The sequence below is a fragment of the Aotus nancymaae genome, unplaced genomic scaffold (genome assembly GCF_030222135.1).
Source record: "Aotus nancymaae isolate 86718 unplaced genomic scaffold, 86718_ANA_hifiasm-v0.15.2.pri h1tg000006l, whole genome shotgun sequence".
Taxonomy (NCBI): domain Eukaryota; kingdom Metazoa; phylum Chordata; class Mammalia; order Primates; family Aotidae; genus Aotus; species Aotus nancymaae.
This window is the reverse complement of record NW_026988417.1, coordinates 63,077,717-63,096,518: the sequence shown is the minus strand read 5'-3', so window position 1 is coordinate 63,096,518 and position 18,802 is coordinate 63,077,717. Positions and strand designations below refer to the sequence as shown.

The 18,802-nt window shown below is 32.9% G+C and overlaps 1 protein-coding gene across 2 annotated transcripts; it reads left to right on the top strand.

The window, feature by feature from the left end:
- The first annotated feature begins 1,095 nt into the window (after positions 1–1,095).
- Positions 1,096–17,338, top strand: LOC105731571 (UDP-glucuronosyltransferase 2B19). 2 transcript variants are annotated; one of them, XM_064367608.1, is made up of 7 exons: positions 1,335–1,471; positions 1,590–1,860; positions 3,119–3,267; positions 7,532–7,663; positions 10,266–10,353; positions 11,835–12,054; positions 16,035–17,338. In XM_064367608.1, the coding sequence occupies exons 1-7, from the start codon at positions 1,427–1,429 to the stop codon at positions 16,309–16,311; spliced, it is 1,182 nt and encodes a 393-aa protein (XP_064223678.1). In that variant the 5' UTR covers positions 1,335–1,426; the 3' UTR covers positions 16,312–17,338. The 2 variants fall into 2 exon arrangements, with proteins under 2 accessions (XP_012328833.2, XP_064223678.1); XM_012473410.3 differs by having other exon boundaries at positions 1,096–1,860.
- Positions 17,339–18,802: the final 1,464 nt, after the last annotated feature.

Here is an 18,802-nt window from a genome sequence, read left to right as displayed (position 1 = left end):
GCAGCTGGCATCAATGAAGTCCTTCAGATCAGCTGGGATTAGTGAAATCCTTCAGATTATCTGGCATCAGTGAGGTCCTTCAGACCAGCTAAGGCAGTAGTTTCATCAGTATGTTGGACCTGAAGGAATACCTCAAAGAGAAGAAAACATTTTAAAATGTTTAAGTTATTATCTATAGAACAGTTAAGATGAACTATAATATTGTTACAGTGTCTGCATAATTCTAAGACAGTAGCCAAAAAGCCCAGGAGGAAGTGAGTCAGAGAGCAAATGAACCTAACGATTAATGCTGAACGTACTGCAGACTTACTTTGCTTTTGTTTCTTCCCCTCCCGCTATCCTTGATTAATTCAACAAAGTCTATAGGGATAATTTCATCTTGAAACTCTCTAAATCATACATGATGGTCTTAAAAATCAACATATAAATGTGATATCATAAATGAACCTTTAAAATATTATGCTAAGTAAAATAAGCCAGTCATAAACGATCACATGTTTTATGATTCCATATATTAAAAAATGTCCAGAATAGGCAAATCCAGAGATAAAAATTCAATTAACAGTTGCCCGGGATAGGACAAATGCAGAAAGTAGGGGTAGGGAGAAAATGACTCAAGAGTATAGGGTTTATTTTTAGGAGATGAGAGTTCTCTAAAACTGACTGTTATGGTAGATGCATAATTCTGTGAATATACTATGAAACATTAAATTTTACACAACAATTGATAATTATATAATTATATGTCAACAAATTTACAAAAGTTTTGAATCACGTTTATTTATCTTTAGTTCTGTGTTAAAGAGACTGCAGGAACGTGAGCCTCTCACTGCTACTCTTATGGACAATATTCTACAATATATTACATGAGTCAGGTAATGTGTCCATGCAAGATTATTAATATTAGTTGAATTATAGCACTTAAAAATATAAAAAGGACATTGAACTCACTTGTGTAAGAGGCCATCTACTTTTTATTTGTCTCCTGTCATCCACATGCTCAGACTGTTAATATAATGTATTTACTTTGAAGTGTAAAAGTTACATTTTAACTTTGTGACTGATTTATCCTTGTATATCACCATGAGAAATGACAGAAAGGAGCAGCAACTAGAAAACAAGCATTGCATTGCATTAGGATGTCTATGAAATGGACTTCAGTTCTTCTGCTGATACAGCTGAGCTGTTACTTTAGCTCTGGGAGTTGTGGAAAGGTGCTGGTGTGGCCCACAGAATTCAGTCATTGGATGAATATAAAGACTATCCTGTATGAGCTTGTTCAGAGAGGTCATGAAGTGACTGTATTGGCATATTCACCTTCTTTTCTTTTTGATTCCAACAACTCATCCGCTCTTAAATTTGAAGTTTGTTCTACATCTTTAGCTGAAACTGAGTTTGTGGATAACATTATTCATCTGATTGAGAGATGGTCAGAAATTCCAAAAGATACATTTTGGTCACATTTTTCAAAATTACAAGAAATTATGTGGACATATAGTGACCTAATTAGAACATTTTGTAAAGATGTAGTTTCAAATAAGAAACTTATGACAAAACTACAGGACTCAAGATTTGATGTTGTTCTTGCAGATGCCGTTTCCCCTTGTGGTGAGCTGCTGGCAGAGCTTCTTAAAATACCTTTTGTGTACAGTCTTCGCTTCTCTCTTGGCTACATACTTGAAAAACATTGTGGAGGATTTCTGTTGCCTCCTTCCTATGCACCTGTTGTTACGTCAGAATTAAGTGATCAAATGACTTTCATGGAGAGGGTAAAAAATATGATCTATGTGCTTTATTTTCGATTTTGGTTCCAATTATTTGATATGAAGAAGTGGGACCAGCTTTACAGTGAAGTTCTAAGTAAGTAATTTTTTCAATTGGTAGCATGAATATCTAACCTTCTTGTGCCTTTGAAGCTGAACTTGTATAAAGCCATAAAGTCAGGGTAGTGGGATTTTTTTTGTGTGTAAGTGAATTTATCATATGAAAATATAAGATGATCTATCAAACTCACAGAAGCTATAGAAAAGGTAAATTATAGGACCAGTTAAAACCCTGTGGCCATCACTCATACAGAACACTCCAGTGAGTCATAAACCTGTAAATTAGTGCACCTTAGATTTCTGTAATCAATCACACATCTGTTTTATTATACATTTGTTTCATCTTAAAGTCAAATCTATCAAGAAACATCTTGCTGAATGCATACTGGTAGATTGAGTAGTTACACATTTTTCTAGAACTATCTATGTATCATTACAGAAGTTGTTTTTTTCTTGTATACCTCAGTCTCCTTGTTTACTAATTACAATATATACCCATGCTACCAGAAGATTTTCTCTACAGTTGAGAGAAATGTCTTCATTTCAGAATAAAAGAAAAAATACAAGTAATTTGAAGTTTCTAATGTTTCTATACACCTTCACTAAAGGATTAGAAATCATTTATTTCAAGTCCAATCATCTTGTTGAAGTGTGAACATTAAGTTATAACTGTATAGTTTTTTTTAAATTATGTCTATTTAAAACTATGAGCTTAATTAAGGTTGGACACAAATTTCTATTTTGATAATTTCTCAAAGTTTTCTAGCTAACATTTGCAAACATATTTACTTAAAAATGAATATTATTAAGATCTTAGCATGAATCAAAAGTAGTAGTAGGTACAAGGATTTCAGCCATAATTTCAAAATAATCAACAGTTCATTTGAAGAACCAAAGATGAAAAAACTAAATTAGTGAATTATGAAAATTAGTCTCTTCCTTAGAAAATTGTTTATATAGGTAGAATTAATTAATCATGGCTCAAAGAGTGGTTTTTATGTATATCTGGTACTATTGAAGGTTTAACAAATAAAACAGAGATTAATTCTCTATGGCTTGTTTGTGATTGTGAATATATTGATGTGATATATCTCTCATGATTCTCTACCACTTTGCCTTTCTTGTAAATACGCATGGAAAAAATGTATAATACATAAAAATTAAATTATGACTATATATGCATATATTTTTCAAGGCACAAATATTTCACCTACATTATTCTAACTTCTTTCAGAAAATTACCTTGTGTAATTATCTTGTGTCATCTACATTTTCTTTTCTTTTTTCCCCATCAGGAAGACCCACTACCTTATTTGAGATAATGGGAAAAGCTGAAATATGGCTTATTCGAAACTACTGGGATTTTCAATTTCCTCATCCACGCTTACCAAATGTTGAGTTCGTTGGAGGACTCCACTGCAAACCTGCCAAACCCCTACCTAAGGTAAACTATTACTGTTAGTTTTGTTTACTTTGATTGTTCAGTATGTATGGTTCTACATTCATTCAGAGTGTTTGACTTACACTGGCAGAAAGATGAGAAGTGGGAAAGGTAAAGCAGATACTGATTAAAAACTCACGTACATGTACATGTTGATACAATCGCAAGTTTGTGAATTTCACCATTATTACAGCTAAAGAGGGATACTAAGGAGACTTTGAAAATAGGGTTGGTAAATTAAAGCTTTGATTATGCAACATATAAGAAGGTACTAGCCATTCATAGAAAGAATATAAACGGATTAGCACACATAACAGGTAAGTGTGTGGAACACAGTGTCTGTCCCAACACACCTTACAATCTACTTTGAAAGACAGAACATATGCAAGTAATAAAAACTATGTAAAAACTATTATCTCCAGGGAAAAAATGATGCTAAGGAAGCACCTAGTGTAGATACTAGAAAGTATTCTGGGGTCACTGATATTAACAATTAAGATGAGAGCTGAACAATATGCAGGAATAGGTGAAAGAATGAGGGAGAGAAAAACACAAAAGGAAAAGCAGGTGAAGTGGTCAGGACAGTTCTCAAGACTCAAAGTTTAGTTTGCAAGGGAGATACTGAGTAAGAATCAGATGATGCTGACAGGCAAGATAAGAGCCAGATACACTTTAGAAGTTGAAATTTATTAAGCACATTTAGGAACTACTAAAAAGAGTTAAGGCAAAAGAAAAATATGTGACAGTATTATATTTTTAAAAATCCAAGATATAGGTGAGGGGGAGGAAGGCAGCAAATCACACCGCCACGTATGCACCTATGCAACAATCTTGCATGTTCTTCACATGTACCCCAAAACCTAAAATGCAATAAAAAAAAAATTTAAAACAAATCCAAGATATTCAATGGATTAAATTGCAGAAGGGTCAGACTGGAAAGATCTGACTATTCAGGAAATTTTATGCGAAATCAGGTAGCAGATGATGGAAAAGTGGATTAGAAAGTAGATGGAAATAAGTATGCCTACTTTTACAGTAATGCTACTAACTTCATATTGTGTTTCATGGAAAAAAGTTAATACAAATAAACCACTTAAAATGTCTCTGGCTTACAGTGATTCTGAAATATTAATTTTGCAATTGTGGTTATTTTTGTATTGCTAATACTACTAATTACTTAACATGTGTAAGTCACTTGAGATATCATTCCTCATTTAATAGAAACTAATTATTCAGTATTTCAAAATTACATTCTCTAACAAAGTCCTACTAGTTTTCTATATGACAGATACCCTTTGGACTTGATTAAAAGGAGACATATCAGTTTTGACAGTAAGATGAGCAAGATAAAATTCTAAAATTCAACCATAAATGATAAGGATCTTCACCAGTATTCTAACTTATAAGAAAATAGTTCCTTAACAATAGAAATGTGTGATCCTATATTTGCAGCCACACCCAATGTTCACTTGATTTTAATCAAGTATTTAAATCATTCTGCATTGAGATCCCAGAGGTTTACCTCTTAGCATAAACATACCCTATTAGAGCAGGTGTTTTCTGCCTTAAGATGAGCAACGCAGTAAAGCTTCCTGGGATAACTTGTGTCTCAACATCATAACTGCCTAACAAAGAAGCACAGAAAAAAATGAGCAATGCATGTATAATAAATACCAAATAATTTCTACCACTTATATCTGAATAGTGCCCTTAGTTTACAATAACAAAATAATTCTGTCATCATTTAACCTTATATTCTTTATGAAGGAACATAAGAACTTTATATATTTTAAATTGATGTCACACTTCTAAGAACTAGGTAGAAAGTAAGCATTCTTTATTACATTATTATATAATCTCTTACGAGATCATTTTTGTCTACCTCCTTATTAGCAGCAACGTGAAACTGGTAGTTTATTCCATGGTTAAAATTCAATATCTATGTTGAATGCAAATTGTATGGGCTCTATATGGTTGGTAACTTTCTAAGGAGACAAAAGCTGAGGTAAGACTAATGAAATTTCTGTGCCATCCTACCCTACTCTTGGAAGCTTTCACCACTCACATTAAGGGAAATGATAGTGCCAGTCGGAGGGGAAGAGAGTAGGACATGTAGAAGGACAAGGAAAAGGATGACTAGTAGTACAATAGCAATAATTACTAATACTAGCTATTGTTATTAACTTGCAGAAAGCTTTGAATGCCAGTCTATGGTGGTGAAACCCATTCTCTAATTGTTTATTATGTAAAATAATTGTAAACCCAAGTTGCTTTCTAGTCAATTAAATATTAGATTCTCAGATAATTTATGTATATTATAAGAGAAAAGGACATTCGGCAAACGTATCAAGTGTTAAAAATGCGTATAGCCATTGGTTTCCTAATATATTCACATGAAATCATATAGGTAAAAAAAAGAAATCAAGATGTACATATTTAATATTTATGGAAAATATTCATAAAATAAACACTGGAAGTAAACATAGTAAATGAAGGCGTAATTAAAAACTTACACTAGATGCATACTATAGCATTACAATAATTTTATCAACAAAATGTTCAATTACAGTCAGCTATACTACAAGTAAAGTGAGGTAGAAAATCATAAATATTACAAGATGATACATTTCTTGTAGGAGGAAAAGGTATATTCAATAAGAATAAAATTGTCTAAATAAATGTCACAAGTGTACATTCAACTCTCAAAATAGAACAAAAGCCACGATGAAAACATACAGAGTTTACTATGGCAACATCTCTAGACAGATATTTTAGAAAAAAATTATTTTCATTTTAAAACTTTTAATACTTTTATAAATTTCTTACATAAATAGTGTATTTTTTTAAAGTTGTCACAGAATGAGAAACAACCAGTCCACATCAATAATGAATCTGTAAAAAGAGTTATATTATTTTAACACTGGGTGGATGAAGAAGGCTCTAGGCATCGAGTCACTGAGACAAAACAGTGAACAAAAGTTACATTTAATGTGGCTACAGGTAATTGCAATCACACAAGATACCTGGATATCCCATGTATTACCTGGAACAGTAGTGCAATGACTCTCATTTCATTAACACTGATGTCTTAAGATTAAAAATCTTATTTTTAAAAATACTCAGCCATATGTGATCTGTAAAGTAAACATCTGGAATTGTTTTGTTTTGTAAAGAACACTTAAGAAAAAGTCTTACCCCAATGATTATATCTGAAAGTACTTAAATCAAAAAATTGGTGTAGATTGAGGAACACAAGTCAGAATGATTCTCAATAAATTCCAGCCAAGTACATCTTCCACCAAAATTTTTATGTAGTGTGAGTAAACTACTCAAGAGGGTAACCAAATTTCTTCTGCAGAAAGGCCTGGTAGTCACTTCCATTGAGGTGCAAGTGCTGCTGCCTCTGAGACACAGCAAAGTGATGAGGAGAGTTCCTCACAGGCAGTTATAAATAGCGCATAAATTTAACAGTGTGATTTCAGGGAAAAGCTGTTCCACTTAAACAGTAACATGAAACGTGATCATTCAACTATATAACTGTCCAATTCTGTATTATATATACTGTACAAATCTGTATTATGAATGAGACTCTTATAATTAATTCATAGAAATTCCAAACCACAATGCCAGACTCCAGTGTTTCTTAACCACCATCTCTTACAGTTATTAATTTTTTTTTTTTTTGAAAAAAGCCTAGAAAACTCTGACAAACTTTAGGTGAAATGTAAAGGATTATAGAGTAAGAAAAATGTAGATATAAAATAATCCCAGCTGTGAGTAACTGTTCCTCAGTACTCATAGTCGGGGAAGTCAACCACTAATGACTTCAAACTAAAATAATTCTATAGAAAACCTGCCTAAAATAAACATGTCTGATTTAGTAGAACGACAATATAGCATTAAAGACAAGTGGTGCCACTTTCCAAGAACCTATGTTAGTAATTACAATATTACAAGTGAAGAATTTGGGTATAATGTTTTCTAATATTATCTCCCCAAATATGATGTAATAGCTCTATTTCATTTCTCCCTTTCACACATACATACATACACACATATATTTACACAAATACCCTTAACAGAGGCAACCTATCTCATAATATACATCTTGTAAAAAATCTGAGTAATTGAGTCAGTTAAAAAAACATCGTTTACTCCAATAATTCCTGATAATACTTCATTTTCTCTCTTTAGTTTTTGTACCATTTATTCCACATGTGCTGATACTCTATCATGATAGAACACATTTTTTTTTTTTTCCCCACAGGAAATGGAAGATTTTGTACAGAGTTCTGGGGAAAATGGTATTGTGGTGTTTTCTCTGGGGTCAATGATCAGCAACATGACAGAAGAAAGGGCCAATGTAATTGCATCAGCCCTTGCCAAGATCCCACAAAAGGTTAGATAAAGTGTCTTAATAGTGTGGAAAATTACTGAAAGAGGCTGCTAAAGTTTGTAAAGAATCCAAGTATAGAAATTTCCTGCCTATAAATTCAGCTGCTGGGAAAGCACTAGTTATCTCAGACATTAGTTCCAAATCAAATATATATACATACACAAGATCTAAAATAACACAGGGGATATTTTTCATTGATAATAAACAGTATTAATATTGTGATCAGAAATAAACAAAATTAAGAGTCGTAGGTAAAGTTTTGGTATTATCATGATATTAGGGTCAAGTAAGAGCTATCATCAAATTCTGCCCCTGTCATTTGATCCTTTTGTTTAAAGATTCCTGAGGGAGCTGTACACACTACAGATGTTAGAAAAAGTTACATGTTAGTGAGTAACTTCGCTAGCACAATAATAGCAGGTATTTCAAAAAGTCTGACATGCATCATGCAGTTTAGATTTGCCATGTTATCCAGCCTCATTTACTTCCTGGTCATTTTAGGATAGGCCTATTCGAGTGATGTTCGGGGCACTATCAGAGAAAGGACAGCCTAGGCTGACTGACAACTAGTCTAAGGACCCACCCAGTCAGGTAGATTTAGAGAAAGAGAAAAAGCAACCTACCTTGCTGGGCTGGATGTTAAGTAACAAGAACTACTCATGCTGATGTAAATAGAATACTCACATTTCATTTTTTAAATTTTTATAATTAGGTATATAGGGAAATCATAATTTTTCAATGAAAAGTTCAAGTATTAAAAAACTTGTTACACTTCTCAAAAGAAAACCTATGTGTGGCAAACCACAATATGAAAAAAGTTTAACATCACTGATCAAAACCACAAAGAGATGCCATCTCACACCAGTCAGAATGGCCTTTATTAAAAACTCAAAAAAATAACAGATGCTGGTGAGGTTGTATAGAAAAAGAAATGCTTATACTCTGTTGGAAGGAGTGTAAGTTAGTTTAACCATTGTGGAAGACAGTGTGGTGATTCCTTAAAAACCTAGAGGCAGAAATACCATTTGACCCAGCAATCCCATTACTGGATCCTGCTCGGAGGATGGACCCTGTGCAGTATAAAGTGTGAGGACTCTGCACTATCAGATTAACGACTCCTCCCAATGGAGGCAGCAGCTGGAAATATAGGAAGGAGCCAAACAAAAAGAAGCCAGGCAAATTGTCACTTGAAATTTTTCGTGGATGTAGTGCTTGATAATTTGTAATTTCAAATAAGTTATACATGCTACCTTTGCAGCATTGACTCCTTCCAAGTAGCTTATTTTATAGACTTGCATTTTTGTCAATCAAAGGACATCAAACTCTTTGATTGATGGTTAAACTAACTTACACTCCAAATTATTTTCATTAAAATAATTTACAGACAAGTAGATATACGTGAACCACTTCCCATATTACTGAAAAAATTTAATATTATATTTGATAGATGAAAAATAATATAAAATACATAAAACAAAATAATCATGTAGGTCATTAGTAAATTGTTATTGCTTTGTCACATTAGAATTATGACTATCTAAAAATTTTTAATGCATATAATTATTAATTTTTAAATCTTTTTAAAATTTAATTAAATTTTATTTTTTAACTTTTAATTGCAGGGATACATGTGGAGGTTTGTTACATAGGTAAACTTAGGTCTTGGGGGTTTGTTGTACAGACTGTTTCATCACACAGGTATTAAGACTATCACCCATTAGTTGTTTTTCCTGATCCTTTCTCTTCTCCCAACCTCTACCCTCCAATTAAGCCCCAGTTTATGTTGTTCCTCTCTATACGTTCATGTGTTCTTATCTTTTAGCTTCCACTTATAAGTGGACATGTGGTATTTGGATTTCCATTCCTGCATTCATTTGCAAAGAATAATGGCCTGCAGCTCCATTCATGTTCCTGCAAATGACATGATCTTGTTCTTTTTTATGGCTATGTAATATTCCATGGTGTGTATGTGCCATATTTTCTTTATCTAATCCATCATTAATGGGTATTTAGGTTGATTTCATGTCTTTGCTAGGGTGAATAGTGCTGTATGAACATATGCTTGCATGTTTTAATTTATAGTCCTTTGGATATGCACCCAGTAATGGGATTGCTGGGTCAAATGGTATTTCTGCCTCTAGGTTTTTAAGGAATCACCACACTGTCTTCCACAATGGTTAAACTAACTTACACTCCTTCCAACAGAGTATAAGCATTTCTTTTTCTATACAACCTCACCAGCATCTGTTATTTTTTTGAGTTTTTAATAAAGGCCATTCTGACTGGTGTGAGATGGCATCTCTTTGTGGTTTTGATCAGTGATGTTAAACTTTTTTTCATATTGTGGTTTGCCACACATAGGTTTTCTTTTGAGAAGTGTAACAAGTTTTTTAATACTTGAACTTTTCATTGAAAAATCATGATTTCCCTATATACCTAATTATAAAAATTTAAAAAATGAAATGTGAGTATTCTATTTACATCAGCATGAGTAGTTCTTGTTACTTAACATCCCTTGTTCTCATTGTTAATCTCTTTAGAGTGCTAACATTCTATAACTTTAGAGTTCCACTCATGGAATAAGATATTTTCTTTAATGTAACAGGTTCTGTGGAGATTTGATGGTAATAAGCCAGATACCTTAGGACATAATACTCGGCTGTACAAGTGGATACCCCAGAATGACCTTCTTGGTAAGTCTCTGGAGAACAAATACTTAATATATTCATAACAGATCATTAGAATGTTAATGGTTCATCATGAAAGAAGCTTGTTGAACATTTGTTATAGAAAAACTTAAAAATAAAATAAAATAAAATGAAACTTCTTTATATTTATTTTTCAGTCCAGGGAAAAAGAATAAACTATAATTGTTGGCATTTTGTGATATGTACTCACATTCTTTATGATCACAATCAGAGTATCTTTATTTCAGGTGTTATTACCTCTTACAGAATTTTTCTGGCACTTCCTGGGTTGTCTTCCTTTCTCCTATTTCTACAACTTTACACCTGTTCTTTCCTCTCCTTCAGGGATATTTCAGGTGCCACTAAAAATAACCTTCTGCCATCACTAGGGAAACTGCACTTTCTGTAGGATTAAATCCCTAATCTTAATCATACAGTGATGACACATTTTATAATGAAGTGTGACCTGTCCTTCCTCAATTCTAGCACCATCACCTCACTGCCCGCTGCCTTGCACACCCCACATACCATACTCCATGACTGCACTTAAAAGAACACATTCTGGCTGGGCATGGTGGCTCAATCCTGTAATCCTAGCCCTTTGGGAGGCAAATGTGGGCAGATTGCCTGAGCTCAGGAGTTCGAGACCAGTCTGGGCAACATGGTGAAACCTTGTCTCCACTAAAATACAAAAAATTAGCCAGATGTGCTGTTGCACCTGTAGTCCCAGCTACTCAGGAGGCTGAGGTAGGAGAATTGCTTGAACCCTGGCGGGGGGAGGTTGCAGTGAGCAGAGATTGTGCCACTGCACTCCAACCTGGGCGACAGAGCAAGACTTTGTCTCCATTAAAAAAAAAACATAATAAATAAATAAATTAATTAATAACACAGTCTTATGTTCTTATCCCTTTTCTTTGCTTTTATCTTTTTGGCACATTTTATGCCTCTTATTTAAATTGCACTTTTTCATTAGTCCAACTGGTAATCTTGTATTAATTTTTTTTTTTTTTTTTTTTTTTTTGAGACAAATCTTGCTCTGTCGCCAGGCTGGAGTGCAGTGGTATGATCTCGGCTCACTGCAACCTCCACATCCTGGGTTCAAGCGATTCTTCTGTCTCAGCCTCCTGATTAGGTAGGACTACAGGCATGCGCCACCTTGCCCAGCTAATTTTTTTCATTTTTAGTAGAGACCAGATTTCACCATGTTGGCCAGGGATGGTCTTGATCTCTGTACCTTGTGATCCGCCCACCTCAGCCTCCCAAAGTGCTGGGATTACAGGCATGAGCCATCTCACTCGGCGTAATTTTTTTAGCCTGAAGTTGCCCACACTATATAAACTTCACTTACATCTCCAGCAGAAGTAGGTGCTCAATTTCAATTTAGTTCAATGTGTTATATAGAAAACACTGTCACTTTCAGAGCCTTCCATTGTGCATTTCTCATTTTAGTCCTATGAATAATTTTGCTAAAATTCATTCAATCCTAGGTCATCCAAAAACTAAAGCTTTTATAACTCATGGTGGAGCCAATGGCATCTACGAGGCAATCTACCATGGGATACCTATGGTGGGCGTTCCAATGTTTGCCGATCAACCTGATAACATTGCTCACATGAAGGTCAAGGGTGCAGCCGTTAGACTGGACTTTGATACAATGTCGAGTACAGACTTGCTGAATGCACTGACGACTGTAATTAATGATCCTATGTAAGTATAACTTTTTTTTTAACTAGGTGGTATTTATAGGTAGGTTCTCTTGTCAATAGTGAGTATGACTTTTATCTTTTTTATGAGACTGATTTTGAAAGAATTTAAACGATGGAACCAATCTGAAATCTGATTTTATTTTTGAGTGGTTATTTTAAAATTGTATTTGAACCACATACATTTAATGAATAATCAATTATTAAAATACTTTTCAACACAAAAATAATTTTAAAGTGATATAGATAATAAAAAGACATTTTAAAATAAATTTGACAGAATCAATCCACAGTAGAAAGGAAAGATAAACTTGATGAAATATAATAAAATATTTTAATTCAATGTCTAAAATGTCTCAAACTATGTATGTTTTCTTACTGAAACATTTATTTTTATTATCATTATTGTAACAGGCTTGATAATTCAATTTAACTTCCATAGCATAAATCCCTCCTATTTGAAGTATAAAATCCAAATGTATTTATACTTACAGTCTTGAAGCCATCACCATTATATAATTTTAGAACATTTTAAACCACATTATGTAAATTGTAATGGCATAGAAGTCATTTCCCATGACCCCTTAGCTCTAGACTAACACCAACTTGCTTTCCTTTTCTATAATTGGTTTTCTCTATATATTTCATATAAATTGAATCATACAATTTATGATGTTGTATAAATGACTTCTTTCACCCAGCACAATTTTTGTTGTTTTTTTTATGGTTTTTAGATTTATTTATTTTGTGTGTATTGATATTTCATTTATTTTTATAGCAGTATATTTTATAATATGGATGTGCCTTATTTTATTTGTCTCTTAATTAGCTCATTAGCCCTTTAATTGTTTCCAATTGTGATTATTAGGAACTTTTTTTTTGCATGGATATGATTTCATTTCTTTTGGGTAGATACTAGAAGTGGAATTCCTGGCCCCTATAGGAAGACTTGTCAAACTGTTTTCCAAATGCTTGTTCCATTTGTCATTACCACCATCAGTACAGGAGGGTTCCAATTCCTTCACACTGTTGCCAACGCCTGTAATTATTTGTCTTTTTATTACACCATTCTTGGTGGGTGTGAAATGATCTCTCATTGTTGCCTTGGATTGTATTTTCATCATGCCCAGAGATGTTGAGAATCTTTATATGTGCTTACTGACCATGCATATATCTTCTCTAGAAAAATGTCTATTCCAATCCTTGGAACATTTTTAAACTTTGTGACTTGTTTTATTATTGAGTTTTAATAAGAACTATTTATATATTATAGATACAATCCCATATCACATATATAATTTTTAAATATTTTGTCTCATTCTTGGTGAACTAATTTCTTACTTTTTTGATGATGGTCTTTGAAGCACGAAAATTATACTTTTAATAAGTAAACTTTTTGATAGTTGATTTATTCATACTCCAAAGAAAACAATGTGCAAAATTCCTTGCCCAACCCAGCTACTATCAATTCAGCATTTATAACTACTATTAATAATGTTTTTATATAAGAAATGTTACACCTAAAGGAATACTTTAAAACTACTTTATCACAAATAACATAGAAGGATAATGAATGATAAAAGTACCTTTAAAGACCACAGGAAATAATTGTGAAAGAAACATAAAACAGGTTGAAAAAAATAGAAAATAAATATAAAATAAGGTGGTAGATTTAAATGTGAATATACAAATACTTTCATTAAATCTAAACAGACTTGAAAAATAAGATCAAATAATGAGTAAGAACATAAAACATTTGAAGAACACAATTAACAATTGTCACATTGTAATGTAACACACACACACACACATATATAATACACATATATGTATTTTGTATATCAACCAGAAGATACATTACTCTAAAGCATGTTGAATAGTTAATAATTATTTGAATTTACATGTAGTGGGTCATAAATCAAGACTTAGTATGTATGAAAAGATTCAGTATCATAAAGAAAACATGATCCAGCCCTAGTGGATGTGAGAAATTATAAAAATGATAATGAAAACATCTTTAAATTTTGAATATTAAATACACTTAAAAAATTTTTAAAACAAAAAAGTAAATCATAATTATGCATGCACTTTTATCTCAGCAATTCCACTTTTATCTCAGTAATTCCACACTCACACCCAACAGATATGTATAAATGTACAAATCTATTGCTATATACAAAAATGTTTATACAAAATTATTAATAGTTTCCAAAAATTGTTGGCAAACCAAGTATCTATTGATCATAAAATGAGGAGCTAATCTGTGGTATTATCAATTAATGAAATGCTACACAGCAACAGAATTAAACCAACAACTGCTACATTTTTTAAAAAAAGACACTTTGGGAGGCTGAGGCAGGCGAATCACAAGGTCAGGAGTTTGAGACCAGCCTGACCAAAATGGTGAACCCTTTTCTCTACTAAAAATACAAAGTTTAGCTGGGCATGGTGGTGCACACTTGTAATCCCAGCTACTCAGGAAGCAGAGGCAGGAGAATTGTTTGAACCCGGGATGCAGAGGTTGCAGTGAGCTGAGATTACACCACTGCACTTCAACCTGGGTGACAGAGTGAGGCTCCATCTCAAAAAAAGAAAAAAAAGACACAAATGAGTATGTATTATATAATTTAATTATACAAGCAAACAAAGCTTAAGCATGATATTCGAAATCAGGTTAATATTTAATTGGAGGACAAAAGTAAGTGACTAAAATGGTCCAGGAAAAGAGAGTTCTTCTAAATAGATTCTGATATCCTCTATCATGATCTGAGAAATAGGTGAATTAGTATCTTCACTTCAAGATATGTTCAAGATGATGACACCTTTTTGAGCTATGTGTATGCACATTTATTTTATGTATTTTATAGTTGAATGTGTATTTTAGAAGACATGTAATGCATTTTAAAATTCTAGGCACCAAATAATTTCAAAATAAGCACAAAAAATAGAGGAAATCCTAGGGGTTCTATCACAGTGTGGCCAGAAAAAGCCTCTCTTAGAGGTAACATTTAAAGGATTGCCTCCCAAGAGATAGAAGTGTGACTTATGTTGTTGCAATAAGGAATACTCCAAGAGTGGGAAGAGGAGACAAAATGCTTAAAGTGCTAAGACGAAAATACCTTTGGGAGCTTAAAGAAAAATATAAGGCCAATGTCCCTAGAAGACCTGGTGTGCGTGGGAAAAGTGTTTGGAGAAGAGCTTGCCAGTATCTGATAATGCAGGGTCCTGAGGACAAAATAGCAGAGTTGGATTTTATTCATAATATGATCGAAAGCAGAGAAAAGTCTTAATCAGGGGAGTGTCATAATCTGACTTTTATTTCAAGAAAATCATTCTGGCTACTGGGTGGGAAACAGTAGGACACAAAAGATTGGAATAGAAGCAGCGCACGTGGCTATGAGGCATTTCACCCACGTGGCACAATTCCTCTTTAGAAAACTAAAGATGGTAATTATTAAATTGTATTTTAACTATATATCATTCAGCACTTAAAATGGCTCAAGATGTTGAGCATGATTTTATATGCCTGTTTGAAAAATAAAGGAGTGTAATTGAATTTTTCATAACACAAAGGAAAATACTTAAGGGATGGGTACCTTTTCTTCATAATATGATTATTTTACATTGCAGCCTGTACCAAAGCACCTCATATACCCCATAAATGTGTACAGCTACTATGTGTCCACAAAAACTAAAAATTAGAAAAATAAAAAAATAAAATTGTTCATAATATGTTCTCTGCCTCAAATAATTAACCTTCTCATCTGACCTTCCATTTCTACTTTAAAAATATTCGTCAATGATGAAATTTCAATTTAAAAGTCAAACTTTCTATGACGACTCAAATTAAAATACACAAGTTCTATGTCAATTCTATGACATTTACTTTAAATCATGTGACACTTTAAAAAGCATTCACGGACTTGATATGCTCGGGCAAATTAACTTACTTTCAATGTTGATATTGTTATGTTTATCATTCAGATATAAAGAGAATGCTATGAAATTATCAAGAATTCATCATGATCAACCAATGAAGCCCCTGGATCGAGCAGTCTTCTGGATTGAATTCGTCATGCGCCACAAAGGAGCCAAACACCTTCGAGTTGCAGCCCACGACCTCACCTGGTTCCAGTATCACTCTTTGGATGTGATTGGGTTCCTGCTGGCCTGTGTGACAGCTGTGATATTCATCATCACAAAATGTCTGTTTTGTGTCTGGAAGTTTGTTAGAACAGAAGAGAAGGGAAAAAAAGATTAATTATGTCTGAGGCTGTAAGCTGGGAAAACTAATAAATGAGACTCCAGTTTATTACAGAAAGAAGAGATTGTGATGCAAGATTCCTTTTTTCTTGTGACAAAACACCTTTCAAAACTTAACGTGTCAAGTCAAAATTTGTTTTTCAGAGATTTAGTACCTGTTTAACAGGTTGCTAAAACAGGAGGAAAACACTAGGGAAAACAAAAACGATATAAAGCCATATGAGCTTATATTGAAATTTGTTGTTCTAATTCACAGGTTACATGAAAAAAAAATTTATTGAGCTTAATTACATTTCACACATTGTAATGGAAACAAGAACATTAAGAAGTCCACTGACAGTATCAATACTGTTTTGCAAATACTGAAAATACTTTGAATTCATTTCCTGCAGAATTGTGTTTTAATTTTTGCTGAGGAAACTATTAAATAATTAAGTTGTATAAAAAAACTCTCTTCCTCTCGATATTTTGATGTGAGAAGTGCTGCTAGGCTTTTATTGTGCATCCAGCTTTAGCATCACATTTTTTCCTATAAGGTATGGTACAGTGCTTCCCATTTTAGAGCTTACGTCATTGCCCAGTGGAAAGTATGTGGAATTAGAAATATAACAACTCCTACCTGCTCTCTACTACAAAATGAACTAATTTTACAATGTGTTTGGTTTTTTGAGCCAATTCTATTTTTCTGGTTATTTAAAAATATTCATCCGTTTTATTTTATTCTCTTTTTTTTATTATTTCAATTGTTTTTAGGTGACAGTTGTCTTTTGATTACATGGATGAGCTTTTTAGTGGTGCTTTTTGAGGTTTTGGTGTACCCATTACTGGAGGAATCTATATTGTACCCAGTGTGTAGTGTTTTATCCCTCACTCCCCTCCTATCCTTCCCTCTGAGTTCCAAGAGTCTGTTATACAATTCTTATGCCTTTGAGTCTTAATGGCTTAGGTTCCTAAAAGTGAGAACATACATTGTTTGGTTTTCTGCTGCTGAATTACCTCACTTAGAATAATGGTCTCCAACTCTATCCAGGTTTCTGTAATACCATTATTTTGTTCCATTTTATGGATGAGTAGTATTCCATGGTGTGTGTGTGTGTGTTTCTGTAATACCATTATTTTGTTCCATTTTATGGCTGAGTAGTATTCCATGGTGTGTGTGTGTGTATATATGTGTGTGTGTGTGTGTGTGTGTGTATTTTATAATGGGTGAATAAAGAATAGGTGATAGATATATATATATATAGAATAGGAATATCCATTAAGAATAGGTGATATATATGTGTATATACACATATATATAAACACATATATATCACATATATGTATATATATACACATAAATATCACCTATTCTTTATCCATCCATAGGTGATATCTATCTATCTATCTATCTATATATATATATATATCTGAATATATATATCACCTATGGATGGATAAAGAATAGGTGATAGATATATATATATAGAATAGGAATATCCATTATATATATTTTATCCATCCATATATATATATCATATATATATGTGTATATATATTTATATATGTCACCTATTCTTAATCTACCCATTGGTTGATGAGAATTTACCCTGGTTCCATATTTTTGCAATTGTGAATTGTGCTGCTATAAACATGTGTGCATATGGGTCTTTTTATGTAATAACTTATTTTCCTCTGAATAGATGCCCAGCAGTGGAATTGCTAGATCAAATGGCAGTTCTACTTTTAGTTATTTCAGGAAACTCTGTATTATTTACCATAGTGGTTGTACCAGTTTACATTCCCACCAGCAGTGTAAATGTGTTCCCTTATTACCACCATGCTAACATCTATTATTTTGAAAGTTTTAAATTATGGCCATTCTTACAGGAGCAAGATGGTATTGCATTGTGGTTTTGATTTGCATTTCAATGATCATTAGTGATGTTGAGCATTTTTTCACATGTCTTTTGGCCATTTGTATATCTTCTTTTGAAAATTGTCTATTCATGTTCTTAGCCCACTTGTTGAGGGATTATTTCTTTTTCTCTTGCTGATTTGTTTAAGCTTTTTGTAGATTGTGGATATTAGTCTTTTGTGGGATGTGTAGTTTGTGAAGATTTTCTCCCACTCTGAGAGTTGTCTGTTTACTTTGCTGATTATTATCATTATTTTTCTTTTTTGCTGTTCAGAAGCTTTTTAGTGTAATTAAGTTCCACCTATTTATCTTTGTTTTTGTTGCCTTTGTTTTGGGGTTCTTGGTCATGAAGTCTTTGTCTCAGCCAATGTTTAGAAAAGCTTTTCTTATGTTATGTTCTACAATTTTTATACTTCCAGGTCTTAGATTTAATTATTTGATCCATCTTGAGTTGATTTTCGTATAAGGTGAGAGATGAGTATCCAGTTTCATTCTTCTACATGTGGCTTCTCAATTATCCCAGCACCAATTGTTGAATAGGATGTCCTTTCCCCACTTTATGTTTTTATTTACTTTGTCAAAGACTAGTTGG